This window comes from Actinia tenebrosa, unplaced genomic scaffold (assembly GCF_029948245.1).
Source record: "Actinia tenebrosa isolate PJP-AT-01 unplaced genomic scaffold, QUT_ActTen_1.0 PGA_scaffold1__47_contigs__length_23844297, whole genome shotgun sequence".
Lineage (NCBI taxonomy): Eukaryota > Metazoa > Cnidaria > Anthozoa > Actiniaria > Actiniidae > Actinia > Actinia tenebrosa.
The window spans coordinates 7,805,392-7,822,097 of record NW_028292578.1 but is presented as its reverse complement, the minus strand read 5'-3'; the positions used below and the strand labels follow the sequence as shown (position 1 = coordinate 7,822,097).

General features: G+C 36.2%; 1 protein-coding gene across 5 annotated transcripts; it reads right to left on the bottom strand.

The window, feature by feature from the left end:
- Window positions 1-2,196: 2,196 nt before the first annotated feature.
- Window positions 2,197-14,796, bottom strand: LOC116287250 (uncharacterized). 5 transcript variants are annotated; one of them, XM_031693907.2, is made up of 16 exons: window positions 13,212-13,352; window positions 12,096-12,159; window positions 10,157-10,405; window positions 8,450-8,509; window positions 8,028-8,216; window positions 7,560-7,674; window positions 7,207-7,394; window positions 6,547-6,765; window positions 5,926-6,105; window positions 5,286-5,465; window positions 4,343-4,489; window positions 3,709-3,962; window positions 3,499-3,580; window positions 3,242-3,387; window positions 2,912-3,058; window positions 2,197-2,318 (listed from the first exon to the last, which is right to left on the bottom strand). In XM_031693907.2, exons 3-15 carry the CDS (start codon window positions 10,233-10,235, stop codon window positions 2,918-2,920), a joined length of 1,980 nt encoding a protein of 659 aa, XP_031549767.1. In that variant the 5' UTR covers window positions 10,236-10,405; window positions 12,096-12,159; window positions 13,212-13,352; the 3' UTR covers window positions 2,197-2,318; window positions 2,912-2,917. The 5 variants fall into 5 exon arrangements, with proteins under 5 accessions (XP_031549767.1, XP_031549769.1, XP_088888422.1 ...); XM_031693909.2 differs by having other exon boundaries at window positions 10,157-10,392; XM_089032296.1 differs by lacking the exons at window positions 12,096-12,159; window positions 13,212-13,352 and adding an exon at window positions 14,781-14,796 and having other exon boundaries at window positions 10,157-10,392.
- Between the last annotated feature and the right edge of the window lie 1,910 nt (window positions 14,797-16,706).

The window sequence follows — 16,706 nt, the reverse complement described above, 5'->3', positions numbered from 1 at the left end:
ATAGGCTGTACTCATAAAACAGTGGATATTATCCTGATACCAAAGGTCGTTCACTAGAACGCCGAGTCGGTGTGGAATGATATGCTACAGAGGTAAACGCTCAAATTTTTTAAATTTTCCATTTGCATCAGTCTAGAGGCCGCTGGATCTCCGGTTTACATTCCCCCGCAAATTCCGCTGATTTATATATATACTGATGATACTGATGACAGACACTGAAAACAAAAGGGTTAGTTCTATATGTAGAGTGACCCTACCAAGCTGAAACCTTTTAGTTTATACTAAAGTCAAAAAAACGTCCTTGTTGTTGGTTTTAACAGATTTTGTATATGATAACCCATCATGATTGTGGTCAATGCGCATGCTCCCAGACGTCATGGTTTTTGGCTTCCGGCAACCACGACTCTTAGATGTTTGGTAATTTGAGGAAAAAGTCTGACAAAACACGGATTAAGAAACATGGTTTGGAGTGGACCACATCCACTTGGGCGTAATGTGTTGCTCATTTCAGACCACGTGTCATTCCTGAGAATAAGATTCTTTGTTTGAGTTGTATCCATATTCATGTGTCTTCTCATGTGCAACCATTAAACAAAGAAATGATACTCTAGGGAATGACACGTGGTCTTGAGAATAAGATTCTTTGTTTGAGTTGTATCCATATTCATGTGTCTTCTCATGTGCAACCATTAAACAAAGAAATCATACTCTAGGGAATGACAAGTGGTCTTGAGAATAAGATTCTTTGTTTGAGTTGTATCCATATTCATGTGTCTTCTCATGTGCAACCATTAAACAAAGAAATCATACTTTAGAGAATGAGCATGACATGTGGTCTGAAATGAGAAAACGGTTGATTAGGTCTGTTGTGTGCGCATTGCCCAACGAATCTATTTTGGACTTTAAGTGTCAATGACGTCACAGTCATTAACATACTTGAAGTATAAGGCTTCATCGTTATAAGGCTTCATCGTCGAACTTGAGACGCCACACTCAAATCCAGAAATATCTTACTCGTAACTCATCTATTCCCTTCATGTAGAATCAATACTGAAAGGCGTTATGATGGTGCACTTTAAAAAATAAGAAAAAGCCTTATTGCTACATCCCATTAATGCTGATCTTGAATGGATTTGATCGTTCTAGAAGTATCTTTATTTAGGGCCCTTTTGTCGCATTAATGCTGATCTTGAATGGATTTGATCTTTCTAGAAGTATCTTTATTCAGGGCCCTTTTGTCGCATTAATGCTGATCTTGAATGGATTTGATCGTTCTAGAAGTATCTTTATTCAGGGCCCTCGCACACTACATACTGATATTAAAGTGCATATGAACCCTTCGACAATACTTTCAGTACTGATTCTACATGAAGTAAATAGTTGATTGGTAAGATATTCCTTGATTTGAGTGATGCGTATCTACGTTATGAAGGTTTATACTTCCAATATGCTAATGAGTGTGACGTCTATTAAGGCTTAATTAAATATACAAAATCGAACTGGTTCGTAGATACAGTATTTAAAAAGCATCATTATTTTACACAAGGTTTACATGAAAGCTATTCAAAATTTTTATTTTCAAAATGGCCAGCATTTAGTATTACTAGTTACAACAAAAACACTCAAATACCTTACCTGACGTCATCATCATTAACATATTGGAAGTATAAACCTTTATAACTTAGAGACACATCACTCAAATCAAGAAATATTTTACCAATCAACTATTTACTTTATGCAGAACCAGTACTGAATGTATTGTCAAAGGGTTCATTTGCACTTTAAGCATAGTTAATATAGAGTCACCGCCAGTTAACTATGCTGAAAGTAATGACGGAGGCCGGATATTTTCTACTGGGGTAAAACAACATTGTATGTTCCGAAAGACTAGCATGGTTTTTATTTTGAATGACAGTTTTCTGTCTGTCTGTCTGTCTGTCTGTCTGTCTATGTCCGTCCGTCCGTCCGTTTTTCCATCCATTTCTCTTTCCGTGTCAGGGGCGGATCCAGGAATTTTAGAAGATGGGACTATTACAAAGGTTTTACCAGGAAATCGAGTAAAAGTTAACTAAAACATTTGAGCACGTGGGGGGTGACTAGTCACTTCTTGTACCACCTCTGGATCAGCCCCTGCGTGTGTTTCTAAGGTGGTGATGACATAAACTAAAGAACTAAGTAAGGCAAAAATAATACAGATTTGAAGGTTAAAACAACATATTTCTTCCATCAACTCTAAGAAAAATATTTTAATTGTTGAGACGTATTCAGGTTACTATTCTAAATTTAGAGGATCCTCAGTTCAGCAGTGGTATTTGTTTCTGAAAAAGAAATGCAATTTACGTTCGGTTATTGTGGGTAATTATGATTAGGAAAGAAAGAAAGAAGAAAGAAAGAAAAGAAAGAAAGAAAGAAAATTAGAAAAAAGAAAGAAAGAAGAGAAAAGGAAAGGAAAGGAAAGAAAAGAATGAAGGAAGGTTATCGTGGATTATTAGAAGCTAGGAAGGAAGAAGGAAACAGAAAAAGTATAATAAAAAGTAACAAAAGTAGCTTTGATAGAGTGAAGGTATTTAACCCGTAAAATAAAAAATACTAGTCAACGCGTAATTAGTCAAATAGACACAAAAGAAGACAATGGAATTAGGGTCTGCTAATGTGTATTAGTCTAATATCTATTTCACGGGTTTGATGACTTCACTCTAAATGTACTTTTAGGTATACAATTTAGTAAGAAAAGTAGCTTTATTGTTAGTCATTAGAGTGAAGGCATTTAACCCATGAAATAAGACTACTAGTCAACTTGTAATGGTCTGAATAGACACAAAAGAAAACAATGGAATGAGGGTCTACTAAAGTGTATTAGTCATATCTATTTCACGGGTTAAATTCCTTCACTCTATATTATTCGGCTTACCATCTGTTATAGAACTTTATAGACAAAGTTTCTATGTGCTTTTCCCACTCCTTCCCAGCAGCCATTGGGGTCAGAACCGAGCTTGTCATATTGAATCTCTGATTCCTTTCCGCTCCAACATTCCCCGTAAAACTGAAGCCCGAAGAGCTGGCAGAAATGAAAAGCAAAACTTCATAACGTTGCAATGGTGATTTAGGTTTATGTGGGTCGTAAAAGCTGTTCTATAGTACAAATCATATAAAGTCTATTTCGTGTTGATAATCTTTAATGAGGGAAACCTACTCACTAAAAGTGGTTTTCAGTAGTGCCCTATGTTAAGGGTTTTCTTACCTTGTATCCCTGTTTTACAGCAAGTTTAGCACAGTCTTGAACAGTTTTATTCATGTTGAACCAGTCAATATTAGGGCGCAGGTTCGCCATCATTTTAGGGAACGAGCGGTTTGACAGGCTGTCAAAAAAACAACCAATCGCTTCAGCTGTAGGGAAAAAAAAGAATCTATGAATACATTGGTTAGCCTTCGCCTACCCGCACCCTCACTTCCCTTCCTTCTCATCCCCTCATCTTAAAGTGCTTGTTAGGTACTTACTACAAACTCCTTCCTTAAATTTGACATCATCAAGAGCGATGTCACTCAAAAAATCAGGTCCTCTGATTGATTCAAATAGTACCTAGAGTTGAAAAGGCGAGAAACTTGGATAAGAATGTTGGTGGCTTTTATGGCGGCGATGTTGTTTCGTCGTGCTATGTAATTGGTCCACACGTTTTTTAGTAAATTTTAGTTAGTTTTATAGCAAACCTTATAATCTGTCGGACTCGTGATAGTCAGTTCACCAGGTTGCCATTGATCGCCTTTATTGCCAGACACAGACCAAACCTGTCGTTCTCCATTACCATCCTGGATGTGTACATTAAGTGTTCCCATACCAGAACCCTTCATGTGATACCAAAACGACAAACACCTCCCCTCTGTGGCTTTGAAGGTCTTGCTTAGTAACCTAGCCTTGTCTCCTGCTTGTGCTGGGCCCGAGGCCTCAGCGTAGAGGTAGGATCCTGTACGTAGGAGACAGAAGCGATACATTATCACTGACTCTTGGGCGTGTTGTAGCATCTGATTGGACGACTTCGGTATACTCGATCTGGATTGGTTAACGCAATCGATCATATGAAAAGCGCACTGCGCATGTTAGGAAAATCACGATCGAAAACTGATTACATGAATGAGCATGTGCAGTACAATTTTACCGATTGCGAAGCAAGATCCAATCCCCTGTAAACTCAGTAGCACCACTAGCCGGGTATTAAACCTCTTCCATTGGTCATAGTCTTTACCTGTTTTCGAAGTGTGATCCCCGGTAGGCCCGGTAGCACCGCTCTGGGTTTCACCATCAATCCTCTCCCATTGGTATCTATCGTTAATAGACATTATATACCTGTTTTCGAAGTGTGATCCCCGGTAGGCCCGGTGGCACTACTCGGGGTTTCACCATCGTTCCTCTCCCATTGGTATCTATCGTTATTAGTCTTATCATTCGACCAGAAACACATCCCATCTACATCAAACTCACAATCGTCTGGACCTGGAGAAACAGAAAATGATATTTGATTGAATTTAACCTGTTTGAATAAATTTTGAAAATAATAATTTACACCTACTTGCAAGAACGTTGTCATATGATATTAGAATATTAGTAATTTAGTGAGAAAGGAATACATTAAAAGTCAAAAGAAAATGTTCAGCTTCAGTGATCTTCTTTTGTTTTTTAATGTAATTCCTATCCCACTAAATCACTAATGTTCCTTATTCGTATGTCAACGTTCTTGCAAGTAGGTGTATCTTATCCTTGGGGGTGAATGTTACTTCATAGGCGCCATGTTGGTTGTTGACAACAAAGCATTCCTCATTATTAGCTTCTCTTGTTAGATCAACCAACACGAAGACTGCTTCATTGTCATTTATATCTCAAGGGATGAGTCGTTGTTCGGCGTATAACGGCCTTTTCCAAATGGATAAGATAAAAGGATAAGATAAAATCTTTTTCTTATCTTTTTGTTCGCATCATTATTACCATTATCATCATTAACACCAATATCTTGCGACTTACAACGGGATTAAAACATTTTAATAAGAAATAAAATTCGAAGAGGATTCTGGTAGAAGTCGCATCATGACGTAATAAGGGAAACGACGGACAAATTGATTGAAAGACATTAATTAGAATTACATTATTCGTCTCCCTATTTCCACCGTATATTTTATTCTTTGCGCTAACTTTCTGGGGCTGATTATGACTTCAGTGTTCACGAATAACGAACAAATGGCCGAAACACTGGCATGGCGGCAAAGCAAAATCATGAAGAATAAATGATACTTACCAAGATCACATGACCTAGCTTTACACTTCTGTGTTCCACTACTGTTGCCAACACAATCAGTACCGTTGAATCTTGGCGGTGGATCGTCGCATCTTCTCGTTCTTACTTGCTTCCCATAGCCACAGGGGGCGTCACATTGACCCCAGGATGACCAACGACCCCAGTGACCCTGCACAGGTGCTGAAGAATTGGAAAGATACATCAAAAATATTGTTCTACTGTGCCCCCCCCCAAGTTTTCCGCAGAAGCTGCCCTTGATGTATAGATAATCCAGAAAAATCGTCGAGGCATCAGGAAAGAGACTAGCCCGCGGCCCTCAGCCGTACCAACAGCTAACCAACTCTCTCATATCCCAAGATATCCGCAGAAGCTGAGACGTCGTATGGACTTCGGACCTGACCTCAATTAAGGCCGATCAAGCCTTATTGTACATGTACAGATTATGCAGGAGAAGGCATTAATGTAGAGACTGGCCGGCCCCTACACCTAGTTTGTACTACCTGCATGCGCAACGCACGTTTATTCGAAGAGGAAAACAATCTAATTTATCTAGTCATGCATATAGCTCACAATCCACAGATAAAAACAAAAGAATATTAAATAAATAAACGTAAGAGATAAAACTATCTATCAACCATACCATGACATTCAGCTTTAGTACATTTGACAATATTAGTCTCCACGCCGTAGTAGTCAGCGCTAGGACAGTCTTTTTGTCTATTGGTAGACGTGCAGAAACGTTGTCTGTATTTTGTGCAGTCTCCGATGCTGCATGGCCCAAAATCTGACCAGGAGCTCCAAGGCGAGTTGTTGTTTATACCTTATAATTAAAACAAATCTATATTCAATTTAATTTAATGGGAAAACTTAAGGCCCTTTTAATTAGGCGATTTTTACGGCGATTTGCAGCGCGTTTTCCAATGCTATTCTTGCGGCGATTCACGTGCGATCATAAATCCCTCGTGTAAACTACCGGCGATTTTGAGGCGATTTGATAAATTCACATCAATTCAAATCCACTATTTTGAACATGTTCGAATTTAGTGCGATTTTTCGGCGATTGGAAATCGCGCTGCAAACCGCCGAAAAATTCGCCTGTATGAACAGGCCTTTACGTCGGAAGTGAAATGACCAATGTTCAAGATGGCGGCGTTTCAAAGTGACGTCATGGTCGCCATATTAGATTTAAATAATGAATTGTTTTTGAATACTCTATCTCAAGACAACAAAAATTGTTTATTATCTTAAGGATAAACCTTACCTTGGCAGTCATATAAGGCGTTTAATTCTTGCAAATCGAAATTCGTGAAGCCATCTTTTTGTCCAAGTAGTCTACTAGGACTGAGAATCGATCGTATTGTGGGTTGTCCGTTCTTTGAGAAGCTTTTTCCACCGTAATGCATAATGGAATCAAAGTCGTAAGGAATCTTTAACGTGTCGATATCGCCGTGACTGTACTTGTTAAAGTTGTACGTCTCATCTGTATCACATCAAAAACAAGAACCTTTATTTAGATTAAAACAAATTTTATAATTTTTGATAATTTTATCACCGTAGGTACGAAAGATAGTAGACTAGTAAACGTAGATAGTAAACAGATAAAATTATCTACTACGACACATTTGTTTCAACTATAAAAAACACCGACGCAGTCCAAGCTAGTTCCAAAACTAGTCGTTATCTATTTATTTAGATTATTCAACTTCTTGTATATATGGTAAGTTAAATAAGAAATAAGTTTGTTGGATCTTAGGTGGTTTTCAATCATTCCAAAGAGAATCAATACGACAAAAGACATGGCAGCCATGTTCGTTGAGGTATGAAGTGTATTTTTGACGACAATTTGTTTTCTTCAAATTCAATATAATCATTCCTGCAGAATCTTTTACATGAAGCAAAAAATTGCATAGCATCACCTTACCTTCAATGATATTTTCCCAGAGAACTTCAACGTATTGGTTTCTATCAGGTCTGCTCTGTTCGTGCCAGAAACCCAGAGCGTGCATAATCTCATGCAAAGCTGTTCCCTTTTGGTTACAACCGTTGCCCAGAGATACTTCTTGTCCAACGCCATCCAACCAGTATGACCTTCCCACTGCAGACCAACACCTTCAAAAAATATCCAAAAAGAAAAGTAAAGGGATTTCAGAAATACCAGGCCGATATATTATAATCTTCTTCCATCCAACGTGTCCACTGGCGGAAAGGTCTTTCAGCTATAAATCTATTCCAGGCTTTTTATGAGACGATCTCTTTGATTTTATTAACAATTACCCCTTTCGATAAACAAAAGTTATCCATTGTTTATCGTCTGTTTTCGGCTTGAATCGTACGCACGTCTTGTTGTGGTACTCAGCGATGGCTTCATGCACAACCTTTTCGTAATCAACTACAAGACAAGAAACAAATGTAACTATGATATTGAGCAAGGTAGAGCCAAGGGCGCTCTCGGCCTTAGTCAACCAGTGATCCATGGGTACTAGTTCACTCATCAACAGACGTGGCAGCCATCATGGCGGTACATAAAATGGACTCGTAATCACACAAGACGCTAACGAGAAGTACCACCAAAGTGGCTCCAATAAATTTGCTTTTTTTTGTAATAACGTTTTCTACCAATTTGCATACGAACTACAGGCATGCGTAGAAGGTTTCTATCTGTTAATATCAAAATAAATTAGACAGTGCTCTTAATTATGTAACGCTCAAACTTGCTTAACATTATCACGTAATCGCTGTTACCTGGGAAACCGTAGCCAAACTCATAAGGTACGACTTTGCCCAGCCATATTTTTTTTCGATCCCTTACTGCGTTACGCTTGCTTCGCTCGTCCAGTTCACCATCAACATCGCCATCTTTCCTAAAGTCGACTTCGCCTCTCTCTTGGATTGGGATGAAAATATCTCCCTCGTACAGATTAAGATCGTCCTCTTGCGAAAAAAGAGAAAAATCTTATATAAGTACTTAAATTGAAATATGTTGAAGCCTTGCACTCGTTTTGAATGAGTGTGTTTGTACTGTGAAACTGATACGAGCAAAACGACAAATAGCCTGTATTATGGCAAATTTTTCGATCAGATCACGGCTATAACTAAGTCCTCGCTATTCTTGACTTCGAGGGAGGCTTGCAGAGTTAAAAAAGTTTATTTTTAAATCCACTTACGTTTGTTTATTTTGTAGATTTTTTCATGCACGTTCTCTTCAACTAGACCATCTTCTTGTGCTGAAATCAGGAGGGAAAATTCCACCCATTCAATAATTTATCCATCACATATGCTTTTTTCCTTGCCGTATTTTATTCTATTTCACTTTATTCAATTATCACTCATCTTTACCAACCTAACTCATATCTACGCAACCAATCCAATCTACGCATTTCATTCCGTCCTATTCTATCCTATCATGCGCTTTAGTAGAAATTTTAGATTTGTCAATTAAATGGATGGATGCATGGATGGATGGATGGATGGATGGATGGATGGATGGATGGATGGATGGATGGATGGATGGATGGATGGATGGATGGATGGATGATGGATGGATAGATGGATGGATGGGTGGATGGAGCTCTGTTGTTATCAAACAAATGTAAATGTTTACTTCAAAATGCATTTCTTCATTTATCAGAACACATTTAATTTAGGAAATGAAGCGTTCGACGTCTGCCAGAGCCTCCCGATATCTTTCACACTGGTTATCTATTCTTTACTCCAGATAAGAGACCTTCTTGTTTGCTATGTTGTGCCACATTGATCGAGCGTAGTTAGTTTAGAGTGCAAATACATCACTTGGACTAATGACAGGCCTCCCACACATACATCAGGGTAATATCAAGTTTCAAGGACACAGATGTACTCATAGTTTAAGTGATTTATGCAGCATTAAGAAGCAAGCAATAGGTCCATAGTTTGATCCTCAGTCACCTCACACACTTGTTTTAAGGAGCAATTATGGTTTGGTTGGTCAGTGTGCTGCTTGCTAAGCAAGAGGTCCATAGTTTGATCCTTAGTGACCTCACACACTTGTTTCAAGGAGCAAGTGTGGCTTGATTTGGTTAGTGTGCTGCCTGCTAAGCAACAGGCTTATAGTTTGATCTTCAGTGACCTAACACACTTGTTTTAAGAAGCAAGTGTTGCTTGGTTGGTTAGTGTGCTGCCTGCTAAGCAACAGGCTTATAGTTTGATCTTCAGTGACCTCACACACTTATTTTAAAAAGCAATTATGGCATGGTTGGTTAGTGTACTGCCTGCTAAGCAATAAACAAGTCTATTCAGAAATCAGCAATTCGCGCGAACTTTTTACATCGGTTGCCCTGGGTACACTTGGTCTTGCTATGCACTTCAATTAAGTCCTTTCTTCTCAAGAAAGATAATGATATCATACACCAGACGGCCTATCACTGTCAGCTTAAGTGCCTATTTGATTTTATTTCTAAACTTTAAAGCGAGACGAACAAAAAAGTTGAGCAACAAAATTAGGTGTCGCTATGAATTAAAAATATTGATGTCCTGTAAATACTGAATAAGCAAGGCAAAAGTAAAGAAAAGTATTCTGTATTTATACGAAAAGAGACGTATTGGTCACATAAGGTAAAACATGTTGGTTTAGCCTGGTTTTCAGTGGCTTCTAAAAGAATCTCGTTACGATTTACCACGAAGACTCGAGCTGCAATTCACTATGCAAAGTAAAGAAAAGTGTTATGTATTTATACGAAAAGAGTTGTATTGGTCACAATAGGTAAAACATGTTGGTTTAGCTTGGTTTTGGCTTCTAAAAGACTCTCGTTATAATTTACCACGCCAATCCAGCTGCAACACGCTATGCAATATTTACTATTTACGAAATAAAGTTTTTGAAAGTTTCACTTTACCTGGAGATCCAAGATCTTTGATAGGAACAGCTTGTGTGAAAACAGAGAGCGCCAAAATTACTAAGAGATACAGCTCCATATTTTGGCCACTACGAGTTAGAGCAGCGGTAGCCACAACACTCAACGTACGAGGGTCAGAAGAACAGCTTCTTTATATCAGTGTAGATACTGTACCTTGCATGGGAAGGGAAGTACTTCTTGTTTCTTGTCGATACAGGTGTAACTTTCCCAGAGCCCTATAAGGTAGTGCTATTGATTTGAAAACATATTGATTTAAGTCTCGTGTTAAGTGAATAAGACGACATATTTGCACAACCAAAACCAACCAATAGGAATAGCTTCCATTAATCAGCGAATTGTCTAAATGACAAGCTCTCTTCCGGGTTTCCAAGACCGGACGATTTCGCTCCAAAGAATGTTTGAAAAATCAAATTTTCCTTCATCGAATGACAGCAAGAGTCAAATTTATTTGAAGCATTAAAAAGATTAGGTTTCACTCGTTTTTTCCAGGTGCTTAGAAGCTTGATTTTTTGAGAAAAACATAGAGGTAGATAGCTGAATTTGTTTGCTCGAGACAAAGAAAGTTTTTTTTTCATTGAGAGAGATGATGATTACACAAGCCAGCAATGAAACTGCAATTAACGTAGTTATTAAGAAGAAAAAGAGTAAAAAATTACTTAAATTGAAATGAATTTTTCTGTTACAATTATTCACAGAGTATACTAAAACTTTTCTTTTATATTTTCGAGTTGTGCTTTTTCTTCCTTAAAAGACTTAAAACAGCTTAATTTTCGTTTTTGTCGTGTTAATTTTAGAGGGAAATTGTGCAGATTTTTTCTTTTATCCTGCCGCTACTGAATGACAAAATCAACCTTAAACAAACTTAAAATATAAGGCTTTCTTTCAATGAATTACTTGCCTTGAATATGATTTTTATTTTTCAGAAAAAGATAATCACTTACTTATAATAAATAATTTTAAGTCACTTTGGTATGAATGGCCTTCGTTAATGCAATTACATTTTTCAGAAAGCCTTTATTCCTCTCATATTATATCTTTCTACAATTTTTTTAAAATGTTTGTTAATGATAGTTAACAATTAGACCTTTATCCTAAAGTGCTTTACGCGCCAATAGTAATGGGACCTTAGCTTTAATTTTTGAGTATAAACAAAGTTACGTTAGAGAATAACCTAGGAAATTTTACCAAAGTCTCGGCAAAACACAATTAAGCAGGCAAGTGTCATCATTTTGGCGTATTTGTCACTAGTGGGCTATTACTAACAGACTTAGATAGCCAATCAGAATCGAGATTTGTAATAATCCATTAGTAATAATCTACCGAATTCAGTTACTGTATAATGTATTCCTTGTCGATCATAAAAGTTATTTCCGACAAAAAAAGATTGGTTTTAATAAACTAATTTAATCAAATAGGTGATAATTAAACACGTTATATCTTCTTTTTTTTTTTTTTGGAGAACAGAAGCATTTTGCCGCCAAACGTGAATCACGTTTAATCTTCAATCGTTGCCAAAACAACAACATCAACAAAACCAAAGAAACAATATATAAAAATACTTTAATATCAAAACGAGAACTGAGCATAGCAGTCATTATTTCTGAGTCGCAACCTCTTCCATGGTTGCTACGATACTGTTGCTAGGTCAACATCAAGAATTTGAGGCGCCGCTTTCAGTAAATTTCTTTGATTATGATCGATAGAATTGAACACAGGGCTCTTTGAGTTCAAAAATCATTACGAAATTACTTAAGTTAGTTTTCTCTGATATTCTTCGCTCAATGAGAATATGAGACATGAAAGAGATTACGTCGCTTCTGTCACTTCTGTCAATTGTGAAATGTTTAGTGAATGAAGAAAAATATTGATTCTATTTTTTCTTAAACAAGTTTAGTTGGGCTTTGAATAGTAAACCTACCTTGATAGGCGGATGCGTTTGCTAAAGAATTTTTGAATACCGAATACTGCCTCACGATTAAAGCCTGAAAAGTAGCATGAGTTCTTAAGCTTAAAATCAGGATAAAGCAGCATGTTTTAGATATTGTACCCAATAAACATTTTTTGTACATATAAAGAATATTTTTGGGTCATTTTGGCTTAAATTTCAAATTGTTAATGCGACAATTCTCTCTGCAGTATTCAGTGCTTCAGTAATGGGACAACCTCTTAGTAAAACTATCATTATCATCGTCATCATTCGTCATCATCATCGTCATCATCATGAATATCATCATCGTCATCATTCATCATCATCATCATCATGAATATCATCATCATCATCATTCATCATTCATCATCATCATCATGAATATCATCATCGTCATCATTCATCATCATCAACATCATGAATATCATCATCATCATCATTCATCATCATCATCATCATGAATATCATCATCGTCATCATTCATCATCATCAACATCATGAATATCATCATCGTCATCATTCATCATCATCATCATCATTCATCAACATCACCATCATCAATAACATCATCATCATACCATCATTATAATCATCATCATCATCCATTATCACCATCACCAAGACTGTCGTCATCATTATCATAATTGACGATATACATTTTAACTCACAGATTAGCTCCATAATTCATATACAAGCGTAATATAGTTTTTAATGTATACATAAACTTTTGTACACGTTCGTATTTTGAACGAGCTTTATAAGCTCTTGGACGATACGTAATTAAATAAACTACTGATTGATTGATTGATTGATAGGTATTAGCTTTTGCGGAGTGCAGAACGCGTCTCGCTGCATCATGGGTTGTTTAAGAAGATAATTTAATACTAACTTACATGGCGTGTTCGCATGCTAATAGTGAAAAAAAGATAGAAAACCTTGACTGTTGTTTTAATTTTCAAATTAATTTCGTTTCTTGTTGCATAAAATTTCGACCGACAGCTGATGAAGCGTCCCTCAAAATGGTCCCATATTACGACACATTTCTACGACTCTCCGAAACGGCTAATAACCACTTTAAAAAAGTAAGATTATTGCTAAATTACTTACTTTTGAAGTCGATGAAGTCTTCTGAGTCAAACAGTTTTCCAAGATGACACACTGACCTCAAAAATCACTGAAAACCTACTTTCCGTCGAAAACCCGAGAGATAAAAGAACGACTTTTATATTCATGTAACTAAACGGAAAAACTGAAAAGCAAAAGTAAAAGCAAACAAAAAAGTGACATCATTAGACAGAAAATCTCATGACTTTATCTCGTAAATGTTCTTTGTTTGATTTTCCTCTTGACGTCAGCTTTTACTTGGTAAATTTGCTCAACCTCTCTGATTTGCCACAAAGAAGCTGAGACGCCATCTTTATTTAAGGAAGATTTTCGTAAAAGAAGTGTCGCAACGTTTCGTAGTTTTATTGACTCAGTCGCGAGGAAGCGTTTGCTTGTCAAGAACTTTTTTTTACAAAATAAAATCAAGCTTTTAATAAGTATGAATTAAAACAATGCAATGTATCTACCTTGTTTTTCCAGTTGGCGTTCGGTAGGCGTCTATGTAAACACTACTTAACAGATTGAATATGGTAAACTGGACGAACAAACCCGTTCTTTTTTCATTCTTTCAGACTCAGAAAAACATTCCTAATCACTAATAAGCCAGAGAGCTGCTCGCCGAATAAAGGCTGCCATTTGCGAAAAATACGAGTTACTTCCGGGTCGAAAGATTCGTATATCTAACGTTTGCCATCTAGATGCGAATGGAGTAATGCGTTTTTGATGATTTTTTTTTTTTTTTATTTTATTTTTTTTTTTTTGATTTTAATAATTTATTTTGTGATGCGATAAAACGAGTTTCCTCTTAAATTTCTCGGTGTTCAAAGCAGAATTCTTCAAGAGAAACTAAGTAAGATAAACTCAGTAAGAGGAAGGATTAAAGCATTTGACTTAATATTAATATTAATATTAAAAAACCGCTAGCTTAAAAAGTCTATAACATTTACAGGGGATAGTTGGTATAATATTCTTTCTATTTCTTTCCTTTAAAGTTTGACATTAAAAATCCCTACTTAAAATGGTACCTTGCGTGCGGCAGCCGGCCAAGGTCTTCAAACTTCTAAAATAACGGTTAGTCAAGAATTTATATTTATATTCAACAGACGAACAGAACCCATCGAATCCAATCTACCCAAACTTTATTCCCATGGGCTAAACGAACCCGACTAAAACTCTGTAAGGTTAATTTTTTACTTACATACATACATACATTTATTGAGGCTCCTTTTTACAAGGCTTTTCAGCAACAATATAGATAAATATAATATAACACTAATATAAATGATACTATTATAAGAATATAAAATATAAGAATATAAATATAAGTATATACAATTATAATCAATATGTAAATTAAACTACTTTATTGAAACTAAATAATTAAAAAGTCGTTTTCTAAAAATTTTAGAGTCATTTATACATTTTAAGTCTTTCTGGAGACCGTTCCAAATTTTAGCTCCGCGGAACGCGAAAGAACGTTGGCCCGTAGCTAGTCTACATTTTTACTTCGTTGTATGGTGGGCTTAGAATACGGAGGAAAGGTTCGTGACGCTTAACAAAACTGACCCTTACCTGGAATGATAGTAGTTTAGTTGTAGTAGGTGATCTTAGTAGGAAATGATGCCCAAGAGCAACGTTATATTGCGGTATATTGCTTGTCTGTGTGCTAATTACAAAGACTTTAAAGCGGTGTTTATTGAACGAGAAAAAGAACAATAGCAAAAAGGGACTGTAGAGGGGACTGGATTTTTCTCCTACTCTGACTATGGTTCAATATCGGCTCTCTTTAAAAAAACAATTCAAGTTCTTTCTCAATCTATTCTTGTTTTATTTCCTGTCTGCGTCCATTAAACACGTCCATACAAGAGAAATTTCTGCTTCAATGAGAAAGACATGTTAGCCAAGATCGTAATAGGGGGCAGGATCCCGGATCCCAAAGGATTATTGTTAATTAATGGTTTCTTACATCGTATAAATCATTTTTTTAGGTATATACTTGACGTTTCATGAAAAAAATTCTTGTATAAAGATAAATACTAAGTTAATATGTTTTCAACATTTTTTCCTCGTTGTATTGGCCCTTTTCGGCTTTTCACAACTTCAGGCTCTCGGTTGACGTTCTGATGCAATGGAAGATTAGCAATACGATAAAAATATTGTTTGTCCCACATGTTGCATGAATAGACGTGTTTAGCTGCAGTGAAATGTAGTTTTTTTTAGATCATGTCTCATTCTCTTGAGAAGATAAGATCCTTTGTTTGAGAATGACCTGTTCGCACATCTTGTTCCCGTAAATCTGAGCTACATGTATCACCAATATCTTATTTCAGTGAAATACGCTCCAAATTTAGTCGACGTTACTAAACTTTATCCAAAAACAAGAGCCTGGGAGAAGGATAAACTGGGATATCTGAGTTGGATAGTTTACCTGAATCTCTAAGAATCTAAAGCGGCCGATAAAAATGAGTTCCTAAGTTTTTAAAGACAGTGATAAAGCTACTAATGTACGGTGAAGCCATCTTGGGTAAAACGTTTTATGCTACCATACAATCGAAATAATCAAACATCTTGAAATTCCAATTCCGATCCAAGTTTAAGCATACTTTAATTTATAGTACACCCAACAAAATTACTCGATTTTGATTGGTTGAGGGGAGTACAATTAATCGTTAATTCTACTCCTTAGGCCTACCTATTGAGTTGCTAGGGAGACTATATGATAGGAATATAAGATTATAACTGAAAAATCGCACGACCTGCTCGTACAATTCGTGATTAATAGGTACTCGTAATGTTTTATTGTGCAACTACACCCACACAAATTTGGAAAACCAGTATTAAAGACGTCTGTTTTTTTCTTTCTTTCTCCCCCTCAAAAAAAAAAAAAAAAAAAAAAAAGGAAAAATTGCACGATTATACAGAAAATAATTGGTCTTACTAATCTAATTTGATTATCTAATTAGAAATAAAGGACTTTAAACAGCTTCCACTAACAAAAAATTTGATACACATTCAGTAATAATTTTTCTCTAGCGGGAACAGATATCTGAAGTTTTTCTCACAATCAAGCACTTTACTTCAACTTCTCATCCATGAAATAAAAGAAAAAAACAAAACAAACAAAAACGAAAATGATATGGCAGAAGGATCTTTTTGACGTGAGACACCAAGGTTAACCGGAACAATTATTTTGCAAAAGTCAAAATTATTTTTTGTTTACTCAGCCAAAACCTTGGCACTCTAAGAAGAAACGAAATGTCTTTTAATTGGAGTTTAAGTTGAAAAAGTTTTGGGCTTAATAGTTTTGAATCAGTCTAGCTTATTAGTCGTGTACTTCTTGCTCAAAGTCACAGCTCTCTAACGATTTTTAGAAACACGTACACATGAATAAGCGATTAGATTTGGATAATTTATTACTGAATATTAATATTTACTTGATACAGCGCTTCTTACTAATAGCTTAAAAGTGCTTTACATCGAATCAATGAAAAAGAAAAA

What these genes read in the sequence shown, in the direction of transcription:
- LOC116287250 (XM_089032296.1), bottom strand. Translation starts at nt 10,235, where the DNA reads ATGGAGCTGTATCTCTTAGTAATTTTGGCGCTCTCTGTTTTCACACAA. An exon ending in CAAAGATCTTGGATCTCCAG is followed by an intron (nt 8,510 to 10,156) that starts GTAAAGTGAAAC and finishes TCCTGATTTCAG; the next exon opens with CACAAGAAGATGGTCTAGTT. An exon ending in AATCTACAAAATAAACAAAC is followed by an intron (nt 8,217 to 8,449) that starts GTAAGTGGATTT and finishes TTTTTTCGCAAG; the next exon opens with AGGACGATCTTAATCTGTAC.